The sequence below is a fragment of the Physeter macrocephalus genome, chromosome 14, assembly GCF_002837175.3.
Source record: "Physeter macrocephalus isolate SW-GA chromosome 14, ASM283717v5, whole genome shotgun sequence".
NCBI lineage: Eukaryota > Metazoa > Chordata > Mammalia > Artiodactyla > Physeteridae > Physeter > Physeter macrocephalus.
Window position 1 is genome coordinate 23,887,630 of NC_041227.1, and position 22,655 is coordinate 23,910,284.

At 42.7% G+C, this 22,655-nt stretch overlaps 1 protein-coding gene across 2 annotated transcripts in view; it reads left to right on the plus strand.

Moving 5' to 3' along the window:
- Positions 1 to 1,302: 1,302 nt before the first annotated feature.
- Positions 1,303 to 22,655, plus strand: part of CDK5RAP1 (CDK5 regulatory subunit associated protein 1) — a 62,233-nt gene continuing 40,880 nt past the window's right edge. Inside the window, exons 1-10 of one of the 2 annotated variants that reach the window (XM_055089999.1) lie at positions 1,303 to 2,470; positions 5,261 to 5,591; positions 8,445 to 8,548; positions 9,352 to 9,386; positions 10,446 to 10,546; positions 13,170 to 13,380; positions 14,964 to 15,084; positions 19,535 to 19,765; positions 20,799 to 20,896; positions 21,602 to 21,657. In XM_055089999.1, coding sequence (XP_054945974.1) covers positions 5,282 to 5,591; positions 8,445 to 8,548; positions 9,352 to 9,386; positions 10,446 to 10,546; positions 13,170 to 13,380; positions 14,964 to 15,084; positions 19,535 to 19,765; positions 20,799 to 20,896; positions 21,602 to 21,657 — 1,267 coding nt within the window. In that variant the 5' untranslated portion in view covers positions 1,303 to 2,470; positions 5,261 to 5,281. The remainder of the gene's footprint in view (positions 2,471 to 5,260; positions 5,592 to 8,444; positions 8,549 to 9,351; positions 9,387 to 10,445; positions 10,547 to 13,169; positions 13,381 to 14,963; positions 15,085 to 19,534; positions 19,766 to 20,798; positions 20,897 to 21,601; positions 21,658 to 22,655) is intronic. The other variant, XM_024128512.3, reaches the window with a different exon arrangement.

The window sequence follows — 22,655 nt, forward strand, 5'->3', positions numbered from 1 at the left end:
GCCTGCGTGTCCGGAGCCTGTGCTCCGCAATGGGAGAGGCCACAACAGTGAGAGGCCCGCGTACCCACCAAAAAAAAAAAAAAAAAAAAAAAAAAATAGGACTTTGGGATCAGACTGACCTGTGGGTGGATCCCAGTTCTGCCATACCCTAGTTATGTGAGCTTCAGCACTTGACTACCTTTTTGTATTTTCAGTTTTCTCGCCTGTAACTTGGGCCAATAATAACCTCACAGAGTTCTAATGAGGTGTCGAAGAGGCCAGTTGTAGCAGGGGTTGTCAGGCCGTCCAGAGCCTTGGTAATTCAGAATGCTGGAGTCAGTGACTGCATCTTATTGATAGAGGGCTTTCTCCCAAACCACAGCCTTCCCTGCATAGGCAGAGTAGAAGCACTGAGGAATTAACACACGTAGGAGTATACTTCCACCATGGCTGGTAGTATATAACTATCCCAGCTTCCTCTCCCTTTGGGTGAAATAATTCTGAGGTCTGTGTCTTACACTGTGTCCTAGAACTCCCCAACAGAATGAAGACCCAGATGCCCACCTTGGTAACTGGCTTGATAACACACTCCTTATTGGCTGTCTCCCGTCTCATTCCCTGAGTTACCTTATCAGTGTCTCCTGTGATCACCTGCCTGCACTCAAGTCCTTTTTTCAAGGTCTGCTTCTGGGGAACCCAAACTAATACATAAAGCAGTCATTTGTTCATTCAACAAGTATTTATTAAGCCCTCCTATGAATCAGACTCTGTGCTACGTCCTGGGGATATTGCCGTGAACATGACAGAATGTGTCGCTGCTCTCAGGGAGCTGAATGTCTAGGAAATAGGCAATGGCAAGTAAACAAAAAATGCTATCATTTTGGATAGTGATAAATACTGAGAAGAAAATGATGTGATAGTGATGGGAGCCTTTTACATGGGGTGGTCAGAGAGGGCCTCTCTGGAGAGCTGATATTTAAGCTGAGACATGAAGGATGAGAAGGCACCAGCCTTGAAACAATTTGGGGGAACATTCCAGAGAGAGAATGTTCAAAGTACAAAGGCTCTGAGATAAACATGTGCTTGGGGTATTGAAGGAGCAAAATAAAATTGTGTAGTTGAAATATAGTTAATTGGAGAAAACATGCTAGGAGAAGTAAATAGTAAGAAATAAAAAAAGTAGGTTGGAGAAGTAAAAAGTAAGCAGTAGCCAGATCATGCAGGTCCTAGGACACAGTAGGAAATCTGGATTTTATTGCAAAGGCAATGGGAAGCCACTGGGAGTTTTCAGCAGAGGAATGATGTGATCTGAGTTGTCTTGTTTTTTGTTTGTTTGTTTGTTTTGTTTTGTTTTCTTCCTGCTGCACTGCGTAGCTTTCAGGATCTTTGTTCCCCAGCCAAGGATGGAGGTCGAATCCGGGCCCACCTCGGTGAAAGCGCGGAGTCCTAACCACTGGACCGCCAGGGAATTCCCAGGATCTGAGTTAAGAAAACAAACTCTCTTAGGCTCTGTGTGGGAAATAGTTGGTAGGAGACTAGGTTAAGGGCAAAAGCAAGGAGGCCAGTTAGCAGGCTATTGCTGTCCTTTCTGATGAGATGATGGTGGCCTGGGCTAGAGTTGCAGCAGAACGGGAGAATGGGAAGTGGATAGATTTGATACATTTTGGAGTTAGAGCTGACAAAACTTTGCTGATAGATTAAGTGTGGAGATTGAGGGAGAGGAAACAAAAAATGACTCAGTTTCTCCTAGTGCAACTGGGAGGATGCTTGGGTCATTAACTGAGATGGGCAAGACTGGGCAGACACAGGTTTTGGGTTAGGATGTGTACGAAGAAATGAAGAGTTCTGTATTGAGTTAGAGACGGTCGATAGGTACCCAAGGGGAGGTGCCCTATAGACAGTGGAACTATGTGTCTGTGACTCCAGGGGTTGGGAGGGGGGTTCTGTGCTGGAAACGTGAACTGGGAAGTCTTTAACCTATAACGCAGCGCTGTCCAATAGAAATAGAAAGCGAGCCACGTAAATAATTAAAATTTTCCCAGTAGCCACACTGAAAAAAGTAAAAAGAAACAGAGGAAACTAACTTAAATAATATACTCATTTAAACCAATAAATCCCAAATATTATCTCAGCACGTAGTCAATATAAAAATTATCGAGGAGATAGCTGGCATTCTTTCTTCGACATCCGGTGTGTATTTTTCATTTACAACACATTTAACTCGCACTCGCCACATTTCAAGCGCTCAGTTGCCACCTGCCGGCTAGGGGTTACCGCTTGGTTCAGCTCACCAGTGGAGGGTTTTCAAAGCCAGGAGCTTGGACCCACCCGGACAGTAGAGAAGACGCACTTCCGCCGGACGGAGCGCCCCGGACGGAAATTGCGGCGGAACGGAAGTTGCGCTTGTGCGTGCGCAGCCGCAGACAGCTGAGCCCGGGGCTTGCCTACTGAGAGGAGCTTTCGCGGCCGGACGCCAGGCTCTCGGCCAGCGGTAGGTGAACGGAGTGCCGGCGGAGGTCGCCTGCGCCTTCGGCCACGCCCCACGTCTGGGACTGGAGGGGCGGCGGTGCCCTGGGAATGTGCGGTGTTCAGGGGGAGGATGGCGCGGTGGTTACAGCGCGGACCCTGGAGTCAGACTGTCGGGGTTCGCCCCCCAGCCCCGCTTCCTGCTCGTTTGTGATCTTGGACAAGTCAGCCCTCTTTCCCCCGAGCCTTAGCTTTGTCACCTGTGAAGTGAGGATGATAGTAGAACCTGCCTTACAGTTGCTGTGAGGATTAAATACGGGAATCCATGGAAAGCGCTTAGCACCACGCCTGACACATTGTAATCACCCAATGAAGTGGGATGCGTTATTGTTTATGTTGAGATGAGGCTATTGTCTCATCGTTATTGTCGACTACCAATTAATGTGGGCCCCCACCGAGGCCCCCTACATTGTGCTATGCAAGCATTTTGTTCGTATTGTCACATTTGATTCTCACAACAGACATGGAGATAGGTGCTGTAATAGGTACTACTGTTCCCGTTTTACACATGAGGAAATGGAAGCTCCCAGAACTTAAGACACTTCCACGTGCCCAAAGTTACCTGGCGAGGCAGCAGTTGGGTCAGACTCCGTCTCTCGCGTGTTAACCACAATGCTCTATACCCGCCATCAAAGGAGGTGTTTGTGCAGTTACTGAAGACTTACTGTATGCCAAATTAGGTTTTAACATCTTTAATTCTCACAACACCTCTGAGAGGTGGGTATTATTTTTATCCTTATTTTACAGATGTGGTATTGGTGGCTCAGAGGTAGAAATTTGACTTTCCCAAGGTGACGCAAGTAAGAGACAGAAATGGGTGACTTTAAAGTTCACACTAAAAGTCTGTTGTTCTCTGTCACTTGAAAGTAGGTTGGCATTGCTCCTGCCTAAAGTGCTGGTAGCATGTACAGCAGGTGATCGAGTTGGAGAAGTAACAGGCCACATCTGCTCATTTTACATGTATAGCACCTGCCATGTTACTAGAATGGGAGATACTAAGAATATAGAAATGAATGAGATTTGTTTTCTGCTTTCAGAGACCTCCGGCTTACAAGGAATAAGCAGTAATTAACAGCAAAGTGTGATGAGTCTTGTGATAGTTATAAGGAGGCTTTGGGAACCTAGTGGAGGACCCCTAGACTTTGGCGGCAGTGGCCAGGAAAAGCTTCCAGGAGGAAGCAGAGACCTAAAAGTAGTGTAGGAGTTGGCCATGTCAGTTGAGTGAAGATACACCAGCCAGAGAAAACAGCATGTGTAAAAGCCTAGAAGCTAGTGAAGATTAGTACAAAGATGTCTGGTGTGGCTGGAGTGAGGTAGTCAGGCTGGAGATGTGGGGTCCATTAAGAATATGTGGTGTAAAGTAAGTCTCCACCTTTTGTACTTTGAGTCACCTAGATTCCTTCCTGGGAGGCACCCACTGTTTCTTTTGCATTCTAGAGATACTGTGTGCATTTACAAATATGTACCTGAATATTCATGTCTTCTTTCCTACACAGATTTGTGGATGGCCCACTATATCTAGTATAGCACTTTGCTTCTTTGCTTTTTTGTCATGTATAGATTCAACCTCACTTTCTAACGGTTGCATCTTATTCCATGGTATGGATGTACTGTGACTTATTTAACTAGTCCCCTATGGATGACATTTAGACCTTTCCTGTTTCTTTGCTATTAGAAACACTGCTGCATCAAATATCCTTATGCATAGGTTATTTTGCACAACAGCCTATCTGTAGGATAAATACCTAGGAATGGAACTGCTTGGTCAAAGGGTTTTTGTGTGTTTTTTTAAAAATTAATTTTTATTGGAGTATAGTTGACTTACAGTATTGTGTTAGTTTCTGCTGTATAGCAAAGTGAATCAGTTAAACATATACATATATTCACTCTTTTTTAGATTCTTTTCCCATGTAGGTCATTAACAGAGTACTGAGTAGAGTTCCCTCTGCTATACAGTAGGTTCTTATTAGTTATCTAGGGTTTGTGTGTTTGTAATTTTGATGGAAGGTGGCAAATTGCTCTCTGTAAAGGTTGTGCCATTTTCCATCTCTCTCCCCCAGCCATATGTGAGAGAGTCTCGGTGGGAAGTTTGAAGGGCAGTAATCTGAGGCTCTTGGAGGTTGAAAGTAGTCACCGATCAGGCATATGGGGCCCCCATGTTAGATACTTTCCTTTTGAAGGAACCCAAAAGAAGATGCCCTCATTAAATGGTTTTCACATTGTGGGGAGGCGGTGTAGCAAGGTGGCTAGAGACACAGGCTTTGTTTTAATAGAGACCTTTATTTGAATCTTGACTCTGCTGCTTACTGGCTGTGGGAGCTTAGGTAAGTCCCTCAGCATCTCTGTCTATTTCCTCCTCTCTGAATGGGGATAATAATAGTGTCTGTTGCCTATGTTACTCAGGATGCTGTGAAGGTTTAAAGAGCTGATACACTTAAAGCCCTTGGAACTGTTCCTGGCACAAGGTGCTACTTTGTTATTTTGTCAGGCCTTCTCATTTCATCTCTACCACCCCTTTGTTTTGAAAACAGACTGCCTGAATTTGCGTCTCATCTCTGGCACTTCTTTGTGTGATATTTGGCAAGTTGCCTCAGTTTTTTCACCTGTAAAATATTATTAAGGGGACAATATTATTAAGAGTACCTTCTTGGGTTTTTGTGAGGATTAAATGTATTAATACACTTGGAAGTGCTTAGAGCAGTGCCCTGTATATAGTGTTCAATAAATGTTGGTGATGTCTGTCATTCTCTTGCAGTCTTTGGGCTGTTTTAGTGCCATGCATCCTTTACAGTGTGTCCTCCAAGCGCAGAGATGTCTGAGGTGGGGGCCCTTGGCCTCTGTGTCCTGGCTGCTGCTCAGGACCTGCAGGGCACACAGTGGTGTCTGCAGCTCTGCATGTCCCAGTCCAGAGAGGCGGCAGGAGGATGGAGTTTGGAAGGATTTCAGCTCCAGGCTGGCCACTGGACCGCCTTTTCAGCATTTTTTAAGAAGTGCTTCAGTTCCTCAAGAGAAACCGTCTACTCCAGATGTGGAGGACCCACCCCCATATCTCACAGTGGATGATCTTTTAGGAAGGCAGAGAAAAGGTTGGTTTTACTTTACTTCTCTTTGGACTGCCTGCTTTACTCCTTTCCAGCATCCATAGTCTGATTCTTTCTTTCTTTATTTTTTTGGCTATGTTGGGTCTTCATTTCTGCACACGGGCTTTCTGGACTACTCTTGATTGTGGGGTGCGGGCTTCTGATGGCAGCGGCTTCTCTTTGTTGCAGAGCATGGGCTCTAGGCATGTGGGTTTCAGTAGTTGCAGCACGCGGCTTCAGTAGTTGTGGCGTGTGGGCTCAGTAGTTGCAGCGTGAGGGCTCCAGGGCACGCAGGCTTCAGTAGTTGTGATGCATGGTCTTAGTTGCTCCGTGGCATGTGGGATCTTCCTGGACCAGAGCTCGAACCGATGTCCCCTGCATTGGCAGGCAGATTCTTAACCACGGCGCCACCAGGGACAGTCTTTTATTACAGACCTGGCTTTGGAGGGTTAACAGAGTGGGAAGGCTGCTAAGTTATGGAATCGTCAGACTCTACCGAGTAACAATAATATAAAGAAACTTATAGTTTTGGTACACGCAACTTGGGGATAGAAGTCCTGGGTAGTCCTCTCTTTGGTTACCTTTGGAAACCCTTATGATCTCTATTCTGATTTTTAGATCATCCTAAGTTATAAGGTAGGTTTCATAATTGGTGCTGTAGAAAATCATTATGCTTAGGCAGAGGTTTTCTGAGAAACATAATGCACTCAGTTAAAATGCCATAAAAAAAATGTTTGAGGGCTTCCCTGGTGGCACAGTGGTTAAGCATCCGCCTGCCAATGCAAGGGACACGGGTTCGAGCCCTGGCCTGGGAAGATCCCACATGCCGCGGAGCAACTAAGCCCATGGGCCACTACTACTGAGCCCGCGCTCTAGAGCCCACGAGCCACAACTACTGAGCCTGCGTGCCACAGCTCCTGAAGCCTGCGTGCCTAGAGCCCGTGCTCCGCAACAAGAGAAGCAACAACAATGAGAAACCCGCGCTCCGCGACAAAGAGTAGCTCCTGCTCACCGCAACTAGAGGGAGCCCGCACACAGCTATGAAGACCCAACACAGCCAAAAATAAATTAAAAAAAAAAAAAAAAAAGTTTGAAGAGACATTAAGAGACAACCAGACCTCTCCCCTTTTGCACTGTTTCAAAAAAAAATTTCCCTTTATAATTCTTAATGATTTGGTTGCAGTCATACGGTGCAAATTATTTGTAATGTGCTATTTTCATTTAATATTCTTCCAAATACTAGTCTTCATAATTAAATTTAAAAACATTGGTGCAAAATATCACATGCTGTACCATGATGTTTTCCAATTGTTGGGACATTAGGTTGTTTCAAAAATTTTTATATTATAAATAACACTATAATAAGTGCCTCATATATGTGTATACAGATACATGCATATATAGATAGCTTTACTTTTTTAAAAATTTTTTTCTGGAATAAATTTCTAGGAGTTGAATTGGTAAATCAAGGAGTCTGTATACCTTGTGACTCCTGCTCGGTATTTTGTAGTCCTTTAAAATTTGTTGTTCCCTTCCGTCTCTCCCTGACATAAGTTTGGTGTTTTCTTTTTTTAGACAAGGGAAGTGAGCCAAGGAAGGTTTAAAAAAAAATCCTGATTGTTTCTTTCTTTTTTTTTTTTTTTTTTTTTTTTTTTTTTTTTGCGGTACACGGGCCTTTCACTGTTGTGGCCTCTCCCGCTGCGGAGCACAGGCTCCGGGCGCGCAGGCTCAGCGGCCATGGCTCACGGGCCCAGCCGCTCCGCGGCACGTGGGATCTTCCCAGGCCGGGGCACGAACCCGTGTCCCCTGCATCGCCAGGCGGACTCTCAACCACTGCGCCACCAGGGAAGCCCTGTTTCTTTCTTTTTTAAAAAAAATTTTCTATTGGTTTTCATGTGATTATCCTTCCACTTTTAACTCCATTTAGAATTTATTTGGGTTTGTGGATTAAAGTGCGTTGGTGGGCGCAGGGGTTGAAATAGGAATTTCGTTTGAAGGGTCTTGCTACGGTGTGAAATTGAGGTTCTTATAACTTTGTGCAAATGTGTTTTATGTCATGTTAGCCATTCTTGCTTTCATTTAAGACGTTTGAAGTTACTGTAGGAAGTTACCTCATTTTTATTTTGTGGCTTTGTGTACCCTCTGGCCACTGCTGCTTCCTCCAGAGTCTGGAGAACCTCATTTTGAGAAGGAGGAGTGTAACATATGGATTTTTTAAAAAAATAAATTTATTTGTTTTATTTATTTATTAGTTTTGGCTGTGTTGGGTCTTCGTTGCTACGCATGGGCTTCTCATTACAGTGTCTCCTCTTGTTGCAGAGCATGGGCTCTAGGCACGTGGGTTCAGTAGTTGTGGCTCACTGGCTCTAGAGCACAGGCTCAGTAGTGTGGCGCACGGGCTTAGTTGCTCCGTGGCATGTGGCATCTTCCCAGACCAGGGATCGAACCCGTGTCCCCTGCATTGGCAGGCAGATTCTTAACCACTGCGCCACCAGGGAAGCCCTAACATGGATTTAAATTTATTTCCCCCCAGGTTGATAATTATTGTCAACTAGTCCTCCCTTTTCTAATTGTTTTCATAACCATATTTCCTGATTCTCAGGTGCATGCTTTCTCCATTTTTAAATGTTACGGCTTGTAATTGGTGTGTGTATATAATGTAGTATTTCTTTTGTTCTGAAAGGCTGTCATTAATTTGGGGGTACATCTGGCAACTAATGATGCCTTAGAATTGAGGCAACAGGGGACTTAGCGGCTAACCAGTTGCCTCAGATGTTTCTGGGGCATTTGGGGAGGAGACCTTTTGAGACATGTGGTCCCTTTTCATCTGCCTACAGTGAAATTGCCCTCTCATTGCAGTCTACCTTGAGACCTATGGCTGCCAGATGAATGTGAATGACACAGAGATAGCCTGGTCCATCTTACAGAAGAGTGGCTACCTCCGGACCAGTAACCTTCAGGAGGTATACACATTTCCTGCTTCCCCTTGTTTCCTGGGTGAGATTCTGCACGTGTGTCAGTTCTTGGGTGGAGTTTCAGGAGCAGGCTATGGCCTAGTGAGAGTGAGTTCCCTTGAGGAAAGTGTGTAGTGTGGGACCGAGGTGTACTTTTGTTGCAGTTATTTTTGAAACTTTTAAGGTGGTGCTCACCTTCAGGTAAGGAACTAGATTAAAAATGGGCTGTGAGGAGGAGGGGAATGGGGAGTTAGTGTTTAATGGGTACAGGTTTTTTTTTTTAAAAATATATTTATTTATTTATTTTTGGCTGTGTTGGGTCTTCATTGCTGCGCGAGGGCTTTCTCCAGTTGCGGCGAGTGGGGGCCACTCTTCATCGCGGCGCGCGGGCCTCTCACTGTCGTGGCCTCTGTTGTTGCGGAGCACAGGCTCCAGACGCGCAGGCTCAGTAGTTGTGGCTCACGGGCTTAGTTGCTCCACGGCATGTGGGATCTTCCCAGGCCAGGGCTCGAACCCGTGTCCCCTGCATTGGCAGGCAGATTCCCCACCACTGCACCACCAGGGAAGCCCTGGGTATAGGTTTTAGTTGGGGAAGATGAAATAGTTGTGGAGGTTGATGGTGGTGATAGCTGCACAGCAGTGTGAATGTACATAATGCTACTGAACTGTACACTTAAAAATGGTTAAAATGGTAAATTTTATGTTATGTGTGTTTCACCACAATCTGAAAAAAAAAAGGGCTGTGGGCAGTGATTCTAAACGGTTAATTTCAAAGATCATAATTTTCCTTTTTTTCCTTTCTCTCCACCCAGGCTGATGTGGTCCTCCTTGTCACATGTTCTATCAGGTGGGAATTTGTTCTTTACCTAGAGAGTGAATATATTTTCTTTAATAATGCCAGAGCCAACGGTGCCAGGCTGGCCCTACCTATGGAGATGAGCCAGTGGATTTGCAGTTTTACACCAGTGGAGATAGTAATGATAGAATGGTCAGCATTTGCTAAGCGTGTACTGTGTGTCAGGTCTTGTACTGAGTACTATATGTGCACTAACTAATTCTCACAACAACCCTATGAGGTAGGTGCTGTTATCAAACTCATTTTATTGATGAGGAAACCGAGAGTGTGCTGAGTTGCCCAACTTTTCCTTGGGTTTTTCTTGCAGCCAATGGCACATGTTTATGATGTACCTCACATCATAAGGGCTAGGTACCGTCAGTGGTCAGGGACAGAGTTCTTCTGAACAGAAGTGGGTGGCATCCATCAGAAATGAACATACCCTGTTTATTACTTTGTTTCTGCGTACAAGGCATGTTGGTGTTATGTTTCCTCAGCTGGCTATACTATCAATTAATTAATCCAACATTTTTGTTCTGAGGGTCTTTGCTGCAAGACATTGGACTAGGTTCTTTGAGAGATTCAGAAATGAACCCTTCTTCCATGGAGCCTGACTTTGAGGAGTCTGGTCTGATATGGGAACTAAGACACATACACAAATAGCTCTAACATCTGGCAGAAAGCACTAGGTAAAAGAATCAAGCAGTTAAAGGGAGAAATTGCTGAGTACAGGGAATAGAATAGTTAAAGTGACAGAATAACAAACTCTCCAACAGAGGAGAGTTGGGGAGGGCTTTGTGGAGTAGATTGTTTTTGATTTTGGCTTAAAGGCTTGTCAGGATTTGGAGATGTGCAGGGAGGGCATCATTCTAGGAATAGTTTTGGCCACAGCGCATGGCTTTCAGGATCTTGGTTCCCCAACCAGGGACTGAACCTGTGTCTTTGCAGTGAAAGCGTGGAGTCCTAACCACTGTACTGCCAGGGAATTCCCATTCTTCCCATTGTCTTGCTCTTTTAGATTGCTTTGTAGTTTATTTTCAGGTTCAGGTCTACCTTTTTTGACCTCTGCAGGGAGAAGGCTGAACAGACCATCTGGAATCGTTTACATCAGCTCAAATCCTTGAAGTCAAAACGGCTCCGCTCCCAAGTGCCTCTGAGGATTGGGATTCTAGGTATCTGGTAATTTGCAGATTTTGTGAGTTTTGTGAGACTTGGGCTCCATGTAGCTTTATATGCTAGGGTTTCCCTTAGAGGCTGGATTCCCAGTGGTGAAGAAATCTTATACAGTCTTATACATGCCATTCAACTCTTATACTTAATGTCAGAGGCTGTAGGACTAAATGAGATAAAGCTCATAAAAGGGCTTTTCTTAGTGCCTTAAAGTAATAGGTACTGTACTCAGAAAGTGATCTGTCCTTACTAGTCTGATGGGGCTCATGGTGGCACAGAGTAGTGGATAGGAGAGAGTTTGGAGTCTGAAGGGACAGCTTGAATTTACCACGTAGGAACCTTTTATCTTGACTCCTGAAGCATGCCCAAGTGAAGATCTAATTATTCACTGACCAGTGTAATAGCCACTAGCCACATGTGGTCACTTAAATTTAATTACACTTAAATAACATTAAAAATTCACTTCTTCGGTCTCACTAGCACATATTGACTGCTCAGTAGCCACAGTTGACTAGTGCTAGCAGTTTGAACAGTGTAGATAAAGCACATTACCATTGTCTTAGAAAGTTCTATTGGACAGCTCTGGTATAGATAGCTGGGAGGCATATTTCAAAAATAAATATTCTGTACCCTCATGGTCCCAGAATTTAGTCAATGTACTTAACCTTAAAATAGACTGTGTCCATTGTGGAATAGTTAAATTAATTCTTCTTGATGATGGGTTGAAACGCAGGTTGGAGCATATCCTTTATTACACAGATTAATGTACTAAGTGATGCAGGAGGATGGAAAGATTAGCTAGAATGTTTTGTTCCATTCCAGTTCCTTCATTATAGAAGCCCCTGGGAATATATCTGTTAGGAATGTCAAAAATCCCCCAAATAGTTTTTTTCTTTTAATTGTGGTAAAGTATATGTAAACTAAAGTTTACCATTTGGACCCCTTTTAGATGTACAGTTCAGTGGTATTAAGTACATTCACATTGTTGTGCAGCCATCACCTCCGTCCATTTCAGGAACTTTTTCATCTTCCCAAACTGAAACTCCACACCAATTAAGTAATGACTCCCCATTCCTCCCTCACTTCAGTCCCTGGCAACCACCATTCTACTCTCTGCCTCTGTGAATTTTACTGCTCTGGGTACTTCATATAAATGGAATCATACAACATTTTGGTGACTGGCTTTTTTCACTTAGCATAATACCCTCAAGGTTCATCCAGGCTGTAGCTTGTGTCAGAATTTCCTTCCTTTTTAAGGCTGAATAATATTCCATTGTATGTATATATCACATCTGTTTATGGACACTCGGATTGCTTCCACTTTTTGGCTATCGTGAATGATGCTGCTATACACGGTTGTACAGCCAAGAATAGTTCTTAAACCAGTGTTGTTTTTTTTTTTTAAATAAAATGGATTTTTAAATTGTATAGTTTTACTAATAACAGTGGTATTCTTTTTTTTTTTTTTTTTTTTGCGGTATGTGGGCCTCTCACTGTTGTGGCCCCTCCCGTCACGGAGCACAGGCTCCAGTCGCGCAGGCCCAGCGGCCACAGCTCACGGGCCCAGCCGCTCCGCGGCACGTGGGATCCTCCCAGACCAGGGCACAAACCCATGTGCCCTGCATTGGCAGGTGGACTCTCAACCGCTGCACCACCAGGGAAGCCCCAACAGTGGTATTCTTGATTATGGAAGATACCAGCATAGATGGATAACTCATTTCTTATAGGTTTTAATAAGTATTATGGGCAACAAGAGGGATAAAGTGTGTAAGTGCAGTTGTATATAAATAAGTTTTATTTTAATAAATAAGTTCCTGACACAAAATAGTTATTTGTAGCACCAAGTAATTTTCAGTTGAAAAAAGAGGTGGTTCATGTCTAGAAAGGTTTTTGGATGGTGGTTTCATTTTTTCCAGGCATTTAATTGAATTTCTGTAGAGCTCTTTTCTTGTGGTTTTCTTATATAGGAACATGCAGGTTCCAAAGGTATAGAAGTGTTGGGCAGGGCTTCCCTGGTGGTGCAGTGGTTGAGAGTCTGCCTGCCGATGCAGGGGACACGGATTCGTGCCCCGGTCCGGGAAGATCCCACATGCCGCGGAGCGGCTGGGCCTGTGAGCCATGGCCGCTGAGCCTGCACGTCCGGAGCCTATTCTGCAATGGGAGAGGCCACAACAGTGAGAGGCCCGCGTAAAAAAAGTGTTGGGCAAATTTGAGGGATGATGCTAAACTCCTAGAGAAGTTTCTGTGACCTGGTCTCTGATCCAGCTGGAAAGAATGTGTACTAAAAAGAAGTTGGGGGCTTCCCTGGTGGCGCAGTGGTTGAGAGTCCACCTGCCGATGCAGGGGTCACGGGTTCGTGCCCCGGTCCGGGAAGATCCCACATGCCGTGGAGCGGCTGGGCCCGTGAGCCATGGCCGCTGGGCCTGCGCGTCCGGAGTCTCTGCTCCACAACAGGAGAAGCCACAACAGTGAGAGGCCCACGTACCACAAAAAAAAAAAAAAATAAAGAATGTTACAAGAGACAAGGAAGGACACTACATAATGAAAAAGGAATCAATCAGAAAAGAAGTTGTGAGACGAGATGAATTTGGAAACGGGTCTTAGCTTATTTCTTTTCCCTCCCAGGCTGCATGGCTGAGAGATTGAAGGAGGAGATCCTCAACAGAGAGAAAATGGTGGATATTTTGGCTGGTCCAGATGCCTATAGGGACCTTCCTCGGCTGCTTGCTGTTGCCGAGTCAGGCCAGCAAGCTGCCAATGTTCTGCTCTCTCTGGATGAGACCTATGCTGATGTCGTGCCAGTCCAGATGAGGCCCAGTGCCACTTCTGCTTTTGTGTGAGTCACTGACCAAGAGATGGGGAGTCAGCTTCTCCTTTCTTACTTTTAAAATAACATGTTAATTTTATTACATTAAAAAAATTAATGCACATAGTACAAAAAACTGAAGGCAAAAGATGGTATAGTAAGACTCCCTCACACCTGTCATCCTCAGTCTCCTAGGCTACCTCTCACAGGCAGCCATGTTAGGAGTTTCTTATATAATCCTTTCAGAGGTATTCTTTGCACATGCATTCATGTATATAATATGGAATCTTTCCTACCCTCCCTTCTATACTCTTATTATTTTTTTCACTTAAAATATCTAGGGCTTTCAGGATCTTTTTTTCCCCTCCTCTCATCTTTTAAGTTAAAAGAAGATCTGATGACAAAATAGTTCATGTTTGTTGAAGAATATGTGGAAAGATAGAAAAACATAAAGAAGAGTAAGAATTACCTATACTCCTACCAGCTAATGATAAACACTATTATCAGTTTGGTGTGTATCACTCTGTTCTTTCTTCTGTGTTTGTATGTGTATGCGTTGTATATATTTATTTATAAAAATTGGCTCTTGGTGTACTTGGTTTTATAACCTTTTCATATTTAAAATAATGTACATTTGTTATGTCATGAAATTTTCTCTAACAGATTGGCAAATAGGCTGATAGCCTATTTTAGTAAATAAAGTTTTATTGTAATACAGCCATACCCATTTGTTTATATATTGTCTGTGGCTGCTTTTGCCACTACATATCAGAATTGAGTAGTTGTGAGGAGGTTGAGTCTCTACTGTATAGTCTGCAAAACCTCAAATATGTACCATCTGGTTTTTATGGAAGAAGTTTGCCAACCTCTCATTTTAATGGCTATCCAATACTCTGTTGTTGGAATGCTTTATAAAAATTAATAGCTAACATTTATTTAACAGTCCTTCAGTGAACATCTTTACTATACATCTATCCATCATTATTTCCTTAAGATAAATTTAGGCTTTCATATACATGATGCAGTGAAAGAGGGTGATGTAACTTAGATACTTAGCATTTGGATCAGGAATGAGTGAGAGATGCAGAACCTTGTGTTTTAAATCCAAGGTCTCCATTCCTAATACACTCTTTATAATATTTATTTTTTTCTGGTCTAGATTTAAAGAGTTCAAAAATATGTAAATATAAACAGTAGAAAGTCCAGGTGTGGTACGTCTGCAACCCATTCCTTCACCACTGCGGTCCCTTAGGGTAACCACTGCATCCACCAATTACAGTTTGGTTTATATCCTGTGATGAACACATAATAATTTTTTTTTTTTTGGCCGTGTTGTGCAACTTGTGGGATCTCATTTCCCCGACCAGGGATTGAACCCGGGCCATGGCAGTGAAAGCCTGGAATCCTAACCACTAGGACACCAGGGAACTCCCCATAATAGTTCTTAAAGATAAAAAATGTCTGCTTTATTGCTTCTTAGATCTCCGATTGGTCCAGTGTGAGCCTGTTGCCAAGAGAATTCAGAGCCAAAGGATAATGCCAAGGGAGCTGCTCCTTGGGTTGGACCAGGCCATCCTGCTCCTGTTACTAAGTTCTGGTGCTTTCCTCCCCAGGTCTATCATGCGAGGCTGTGACAACATGTGCAGCTACTGCATTGTTCCTTTCACACGTGGCCGGGAGAGGAGTCGGCCTGTTTCCTCCATTCTAGAGGAAGTGAGGAAGCTTTCTGAGCAGGTGAAAAATTCTCCAGCCCTACTTACTGGGAGCGTGTCTGTGGGAGGATGAGGACAGCCTTTCTAGTTTTGCAGCCTGTGCTGTCTCTAAGCTGTACAAGTTCAGAACCATACCTGGCCAGAAGGAAATACCTGGGTGTACGTCTTGGGTTTGCTGCCCAGGAATTATAGGCAGATCCACTGAGAGGTTTGCTTGGACGGCAGCACAGTAGAATGGAGAGAGCATGAATCAGATGATTGTGAATTCTGGCTCCACCATTCTCTGGCTTGATGCCCTGGCATAGGTCACTTAACTATCTTCTTCAAAACACAGTTTCCCCATCTATGAAAATAGGGTAGATACCTTCTTTGCTAGGTTATTGGAAGGACTGTTACTGGAAGGACAATTGTTACTGGCACTTAGTAAGTTTTCAGAGAATGATTTATTAGTCTGTCTTTGTATTCTAGGCTATTCCCAAATCTCTTGTTCATTTTGTCACTGAGCCAGCTCACTAGTTGAGGGACAGAGGTTAGGTGAGGGTAGTGAATCAGATCAGAGGCCAGAGGGGAGCTATCTCCTGCCTTCCTCCTATTGGGAGCTGGTCCCTCAGCCCTTGAGGTCTCTCCCTAACCCTAGGCCCTAATATTCCAGCACTGCAAAAGAGGACAATAGGTGGAAATACAGAGCTTTTCTTCCACTTGAGTCTCTGTGTTTTCTTACTTGCTTGGCTTAGGAACCATGGCAGGCTAGCCCCTGCTCCAGTTCTAAGTCAACAGTTTGCCTTTGTTTGTGCACTCTGGCACACTGTCTTCTCTTCTCCCATCCCCAGATTCTTAGTTCCCTGATTTGATCTCTGGCTGCTCACAGGCACTGTGAGTATTCTTCATACCTTACCTCACCCAGTGCTATCCAAAGTGGTCTAAAGTGGTCTCCTTCCTCTCCCCTTCCAGCTCCCCAACAGTACCAAAACTCACTCCTTTGGGATGGAGTTATTCTGTTTAAATAGACTGAGGTGATGACAGAAACCCTCTAACTTTTCTAGGGTATTTGCATGTAAAAGAAGGAACTTAATAACATTAAAGTGAATCTTAGTGAATTCAAAGACATTGACTTATGAAAAATTAAGATTCTGCATTGTGTGTGTGTTTTTTTTTAAATTAATTAATTAATTTGCCTGCATCTGGTCTTAGTTGTGGCACTCGGGATCTTCGTTGTGGCATGCAGGATCTTCTGTTGCGGTGCGTGGGCTTAGTTGCCCCGCAGCATGTGGGATCTTAGTTCCCTGACCAGGGATCGAACCTGTGTCCCCTGCAGTGGAAGCGTGGAGTCCCACCCACTGGACTGCCCCGGAAGTCCCTGAAATTTAATAATTGTTACATTTTGCTATATTTACTTTATTTTTTTTGTTGTTAAGTATCTCAGAGTACAGCATGACATTTCACCCTTAAGTAATTGTGTATCCCTAAAAAAAAATAAGGATATTTTCAATACCATTAATTCCTCTAACAGGATTAACAAAAAATGCTAAATACCTTTTCATTTTAGTCCACTCATATTCACATTTTCCCCATTGTCCCATAACTCTTTTTTCAGTTGGTCATTACATCTCTTTATATGTGTGTGTGTTTTACTTAGTTTTATATCTTATTGTCTTTTAAAAAATTTTTCTGGTTTGGAATAACTTCAAGCTTTTCTTTTCTATAAGAAAAGTTGCAAAGATAGTTACTTCTAATGTTAACATCTCACTTAACTTTGGTACATTTCTTACAACTAAAAGATTAGCATTGGTATATTATTGTTAACTAACTTCAGACTTTATTCTGATTTTGCCAGTTTCCCCACTAATGTCTTCTTTCTGGATCCAATCCAGGATCCATGTTGCATTTAGTATATCCTGTTTTTTAAGCTAACATTATGTCACAACTTGTAAAAATAAATAGTCTTTATGGAGACTCGGGGTTTTTTGTTTTTTGGTTTTTTTTTTTGCGGTACACGGGCCTCTCACTGTTGTGGCCTCTCCCGTTGCGGAGCACAGGCTCCGGACGCACAGGCTCCGGACGCGCAGGCTCAGCGGCCATGGCTCACGGGCCCAGCTGCTCCACGGGATGTGGGATCTTCCCGGACCGGGGCATGAACCCATGTCCCCTGCATCGGCAGGTGGACTCTCAACCACTGCGCCACCAGGGAAGCCTGAGACTCGGGTTTTGACAGTTAAATGCATTGCATGGTCCTGGAGTGGGATTCTAATCAGGGAAAAAAATATTTTAAAAAATTACATATTTTTATGTGATTGTGATGTCACTGCCTAAGCAAGTTTGTATCCTGTCTGTAATAGTGTGAACATTTTCTCATGTCATTAACAGCTTTTAATTTATTTTTGTAGTTGTGTGGCCTTCCTTGGTATGGATGCACTATGGTTTACTTGTAGGACAGCAGCTTTCAAATTGCTTTCAGTTCTTCCTCTGTTAAAACAGTGCTGTGTAGAAGTACATCTCTATGCATTAATCTTTGTCCATCTTAATAGTTATATCCATAAGATAAATTTCTAGACATGCCGTTGCTGAATAAAGATTAAGAAAAAAAGTTATAAAGTACATAGTATGGACAGTTGGTGAAAATTTGGCTTATGGAATGTGGATTAGATAATATTATCAATATTTCTGATTTTGATAGTTGTCCTGTGACTACTATTATATAAGAAAATATTCTTATATGCTGAAATATTTAGAAGTAAAAGAGTATGATGTTTGCAACTTATTCTCAGAAGACTTAGCAAAATGTGTGCTTGCGTGTGTGTGTAGAGAGAGAAAGTATATACATGAGGTGTGAATGTGAATAATAAAGAAATGGGGCACAATGTTAACAGTTATTGAATCTGGGCAAATAGTATATGGGAGTTTTTTTTTTTTTAATTTAAAAAAATATTTATTTATTTATTTATTTGGCTGTGTTGGGTCTTAGATGTGGCATGTGGGATCTTTTCATTGCGGCACATGGGCTCTTTGTTGCGGTGCACGGGTTTCTCTCTAGTTGTTGCACGTGGGCTCCAGAGCATTTGGGCTCAGTAGTTATGGCACGCGGGCTGTCCAGTTGTGGTGCATGGGCTCTAGAGTACGCGAGCTCAGTAGTTGCAGCGCAGGCTTAGTTGCCCCACAGCATGTGGGATCTTAGTTCCCTGACCAGGGATTGAACCTGCTTCCCTAATATTGGAAGGCGGATTCTTAATCACTGGACCACCAGGGAAGTCCTGGGAGTTTTTTATACCATTGCAATTTTTCTGTAAGTTTGAAGTTATGTCAAAATAAAATTATAAAAAATAGTCTTTATAGAAACCATTATTCTTCTTCCTGAACTTTTTTTTTTTTTTTTTTTTTTTTGAGCACAGGCTCTGGACGTGCAGGCCCAGCCGCTCTGCGGCATGTGGGATCCCCCCATGGCTCACGGGCCCAGCCGCTCCGCGGCATGTGGGATCTTCCCGGACCGGGGCATGAACCCGTGTCCCTTGCATTGGCAGGCAGATTCTCAACCACTGCGCCACCAGGGAAGCCCCTTTCTGAACTTTTACAATGCAGATTTTCAAACACAGGATGAAAGACTAGTCTAATAAACATGATTATTAACATTTTGTCATATGTCCTTTATCCGCCTATCTCTGTAGATATATAAATATATTTTTTCTGAACCATTTGAAAGTAAGTGGTAGTCATCAGGCCACTCTGCCCTGCATCCGTCAGTATGTGTCTTCTCAGAATAAAGAATTTTCCCCTTTATAACCATAATACCATTATCATTTATAGGAAATTTAACAATTAACTAATATTCTCTAACATGCAGCCCATATTCAAAATTTATTAATTTATCCAAAAATATCTTATTACTGTTCTATTTTCAAACCAAGATCCCATCAAGATTTGTACAGTTTTGTTTGATTGTATTGTAATATTTCTTCAATCTCTCTTAATCTAAAACAGTCCTTTCACTTTTTTGTTGTGTGTCTTAAATGATACATTAGGCATGTCTGGGTTTGTCTGATTGCTTTCATATGTTGTCATTTAAAATATTCCCCTGAATTCTGGTAAACTGGAAGTTAGGTGTAAAAGCTTGATGGGATTTAGACTAAATATTTTTGGCAAAAATACTTCATAGGTGATGGTTATATAACATTCAGTGGACAGAATGGTGTCATAATTTGATTTTTTGTGTTATAAATTAACCATTATTATTGAACATGGGGCTTGAATCCAGCTTTTTTGCTATTCTAAAAAATGCTTTGAAGATTTTTTACATAAGGTTTTATTCTGAAGTTTATTTCTTCAGACAAGATGCCCAAGTATGAAATTATTGGGTTAAAGACAGAGTACATTTATGGATGGCTCTTGGTAGGTTTAGCTAATTTTAGTTAGTGATTTGGTATGAAGCTGCCAAACCTGTTTTAAAATTGCTTCCAGTATATTTATTTTCCCTTTTTCAGGGGCTGAAAGAAGTGACACTCCTTGGTCAGAATGTTAATAGTTTTCGGGACAGTTCAGAGGTCCAGTTCAACAATGCAGTGTCCACCAACCTTAGCCGTGGCTTTTCCACCAACTATAAAGCCAAGCAAGGGGGCCTTCGTTTTGCTTACCTTCTGGATCAGGTCTCCAGAATAGATCCAGAAATGAGGATTCGTTTCACCTCTCCCCACCCCAAGGACTTTCCTGATGAGGTGAGTATTGAGAGTTTAGTGTGTCGAACTGACATCAGTATCCTTAAGCATGCCAAAGGCTGCAGCCAGTAGCATGCAGCAGAGGTATCCATCCTCAGAGGATCAGGGGATCCTGTGGTGTATTACTATATTGCCCTCTGAATCCACCCATCCTTTGGAAAGATTTGAAGTCTCCCAAGGTGGGGGCAAGTAAAGGACTGATTTTAAGACCACCAGGGGGACCATGAGGGCTGTGCAGAGAGAGGTTTTATTACAGGATGTTGTGGGAAGGACAGGTGGGGGGGCAGTGTGATGCAGTGTGAAACAGTCTAGACTTTGGCCTCAGAGCCGAGTTCAGTCCTGGCTCTTCCACTGCTTTACCAGTAGGGGTGACCTTTTCAACTTGTCATCTTTGTTTGTAAAATGGTTAATAATCACTTCCTGCTTTGGGTTATTGGGAAATAGATATAATGGGTAGAACATACTCGGCAATGTGCTTGGCATGTAGTATGTAGCTCATGTGTGAAGGCTTTTTTTGGAAGGTTTTTTGTGTTGGTGAGATGTCTGTGTTTTGGCCCCACCCCTACTTTTTCCCCTCTGTGTTATTTGTCTTATTGAGTTGTGAAAGTTCTTTATGTATTCCTGATACAAATAATTTGTCAGTATATTCTTTTCAGGTATTTTCTCCTAGTTGTAGTTTCTTGATGATATCTTTTAAAGTGGCTAATTAGTTCGTAAGCTGGATGAAACAAATGCTGTTTTTCCTTTCTGGTCTGTGTTGGCACTACCCCTGTATAGCCCCATGGCTTGAATCTGACCTCTGCTTACTTTCTTCACTCTTTGAAAGCAGAGATGCCATCAGGTGAAATGTCTGGGACAGAAAGAACGTGGGTTGAGCAAAAGTAAAGATTTTCAGTAATTTATGTTTTTGGTTTAGTCAGTCTCTTAATTCTCAAAAATTAACGCTGGTGGAGAAACAGTGGGGGGTGGTATTCCTTTCTGCAAGATTCTCTGGTGAGACTTTGATGACCTTTAATGTGTTCTATTTGATTAGGTTCTGCAGCTGATTCATGAGAGGGACAATATCTGTAAACAGATCCACCTACCAGCCCAGAGTGGAAGCAGCCGTGTATTGGAGGCCATGCGGAGGGGGTCAGACTTGGTTGTGGGGGGTGCATCCCATACCTTTCCATGTTTCCTTAAGGACCAAGCAGTGTCTAAGAACCTAGTGTAGTGTGTGGCACACAGTAGCTGCTCACTAAATATTTATTACATGAGTAAACCCATGGACATTATAACTTGCTTCTGTTCGTTCTGTAAGTATAGACTGAGGACTAGATCACTCATTTCATTTGTTTAGCATGTGTTTTATTAAGCACCTACTGTGTGGCACACTGAGATTTTAATCCTTTAGCTTTTAACATTAAAGGTTTTTAGGTCTTAGAATTTAAATATAGCTCCATGTGTTCACTCACTTTGGGAATAGTAAGTATAACAAAGATAAGACTGAAAGGAGCATGTGACAAATGGCAAGCTGTATGGAACTAGTAATTTCCTTGTATTCCACATTGGCAAAGAGTTTTAGAGATATTAAATGTTAATTTGCCTTCATTTCTTAGTTAAATAAAAACATCTATTTAGAGTAATTTATGTTCTTGAATTAAAATTTTATAGGCTCTGGATTAGGTTATAGTACAGGATTTGGATCAAAAGGACTCTTCTAGATACTTACTCTTGTACTGTCCTATGTGAATGAGAAGTAATTACATGTGATTAGTTCATAGTGTTACCTTCTTATAGCATTCATTTAAAGAAGATTGTTTCATCTTAGCTTTTTCTTTCTGTTCTTTATTGCAGATATTCAAGAGAAGCTTATGTGGAATTAATTCATCATATCAGAGAGTCTATCCCAGGTACATTTAAGAAACATATTTTGCTGAGCACATTACTCTATCAGTGACCCCAGTCTTGGTCAGATACAGGCAACACCTGTGGTAGTACATTGTGTCACCTTTCTCACTTCTTTTGCTCCTCTTCATTTCTCTCTTTCTCTTCTTTCGATTTTTTAATATTGTGGTCTTGCTAGATATACTCAGAGGTGTGGATTAGCTTGTGGCCTCAGGTACTAAAGGGATTCCTTTTCTATAGTCTTTGTGTTTCTGAACATATGAGAGAAACCTTCCTGCTCGTTATCTGGCAAAGTTATAGTCTAAATTAGTTCTGATTTGGGAGCAATTGATATCTTTAAAAATGTGTACTTAGAGGTAATTCCTTTCTTGTTATCATAACCCTTACTCCCCTTTCTCTTTTCCCTTCCTCCGAATAAAATTACTCTGTAAGTCTTTTAGTTTATATTTGTTGACGATGTCTACATTGTTTTACAAATTTCTAATTATTGTAACTTGTGTTCTGTATCAATACTTTAATTTCGATGGGGCAGTATAGTGTGGAGGTTCTCTGGGCTGCAGTTTCCTCATCTGTAACATGGAGTTAATAGTACTCACCTTATTGGATTGTTGGGATAATTAAATAAATTAAAGTGTGTTGGAACATTGTGTTTAACTTCAAAAGTATATGTTTGGATGAGGTACTGAAACATTCTGCATGATAGATCGCATGCTGGGTCACACGAACCACGGTAAATTTAAGAAAACTGAAGTCATATCAAGCATCTTTTCTAGCCACAACATTGTGAGATTAGAAATCAACTACACTGGGCTTCCCTGGTGGCGCAGTGGTTGCGCGTCCGCCTGCCGAGGCAGGGGAACCGGGTTCGCGCCCCGGTCTGGGAGGATCCCACATGCCGCGGAGTGGCTGGGCCCGTGAGCCATGGCCGCTGAGCCTGCGCGTCCGGAGCCTGTGCTCCGCAGAGGGAGAGGCCACAACAGTGAGAGGCCCGCGTACTGCAAAA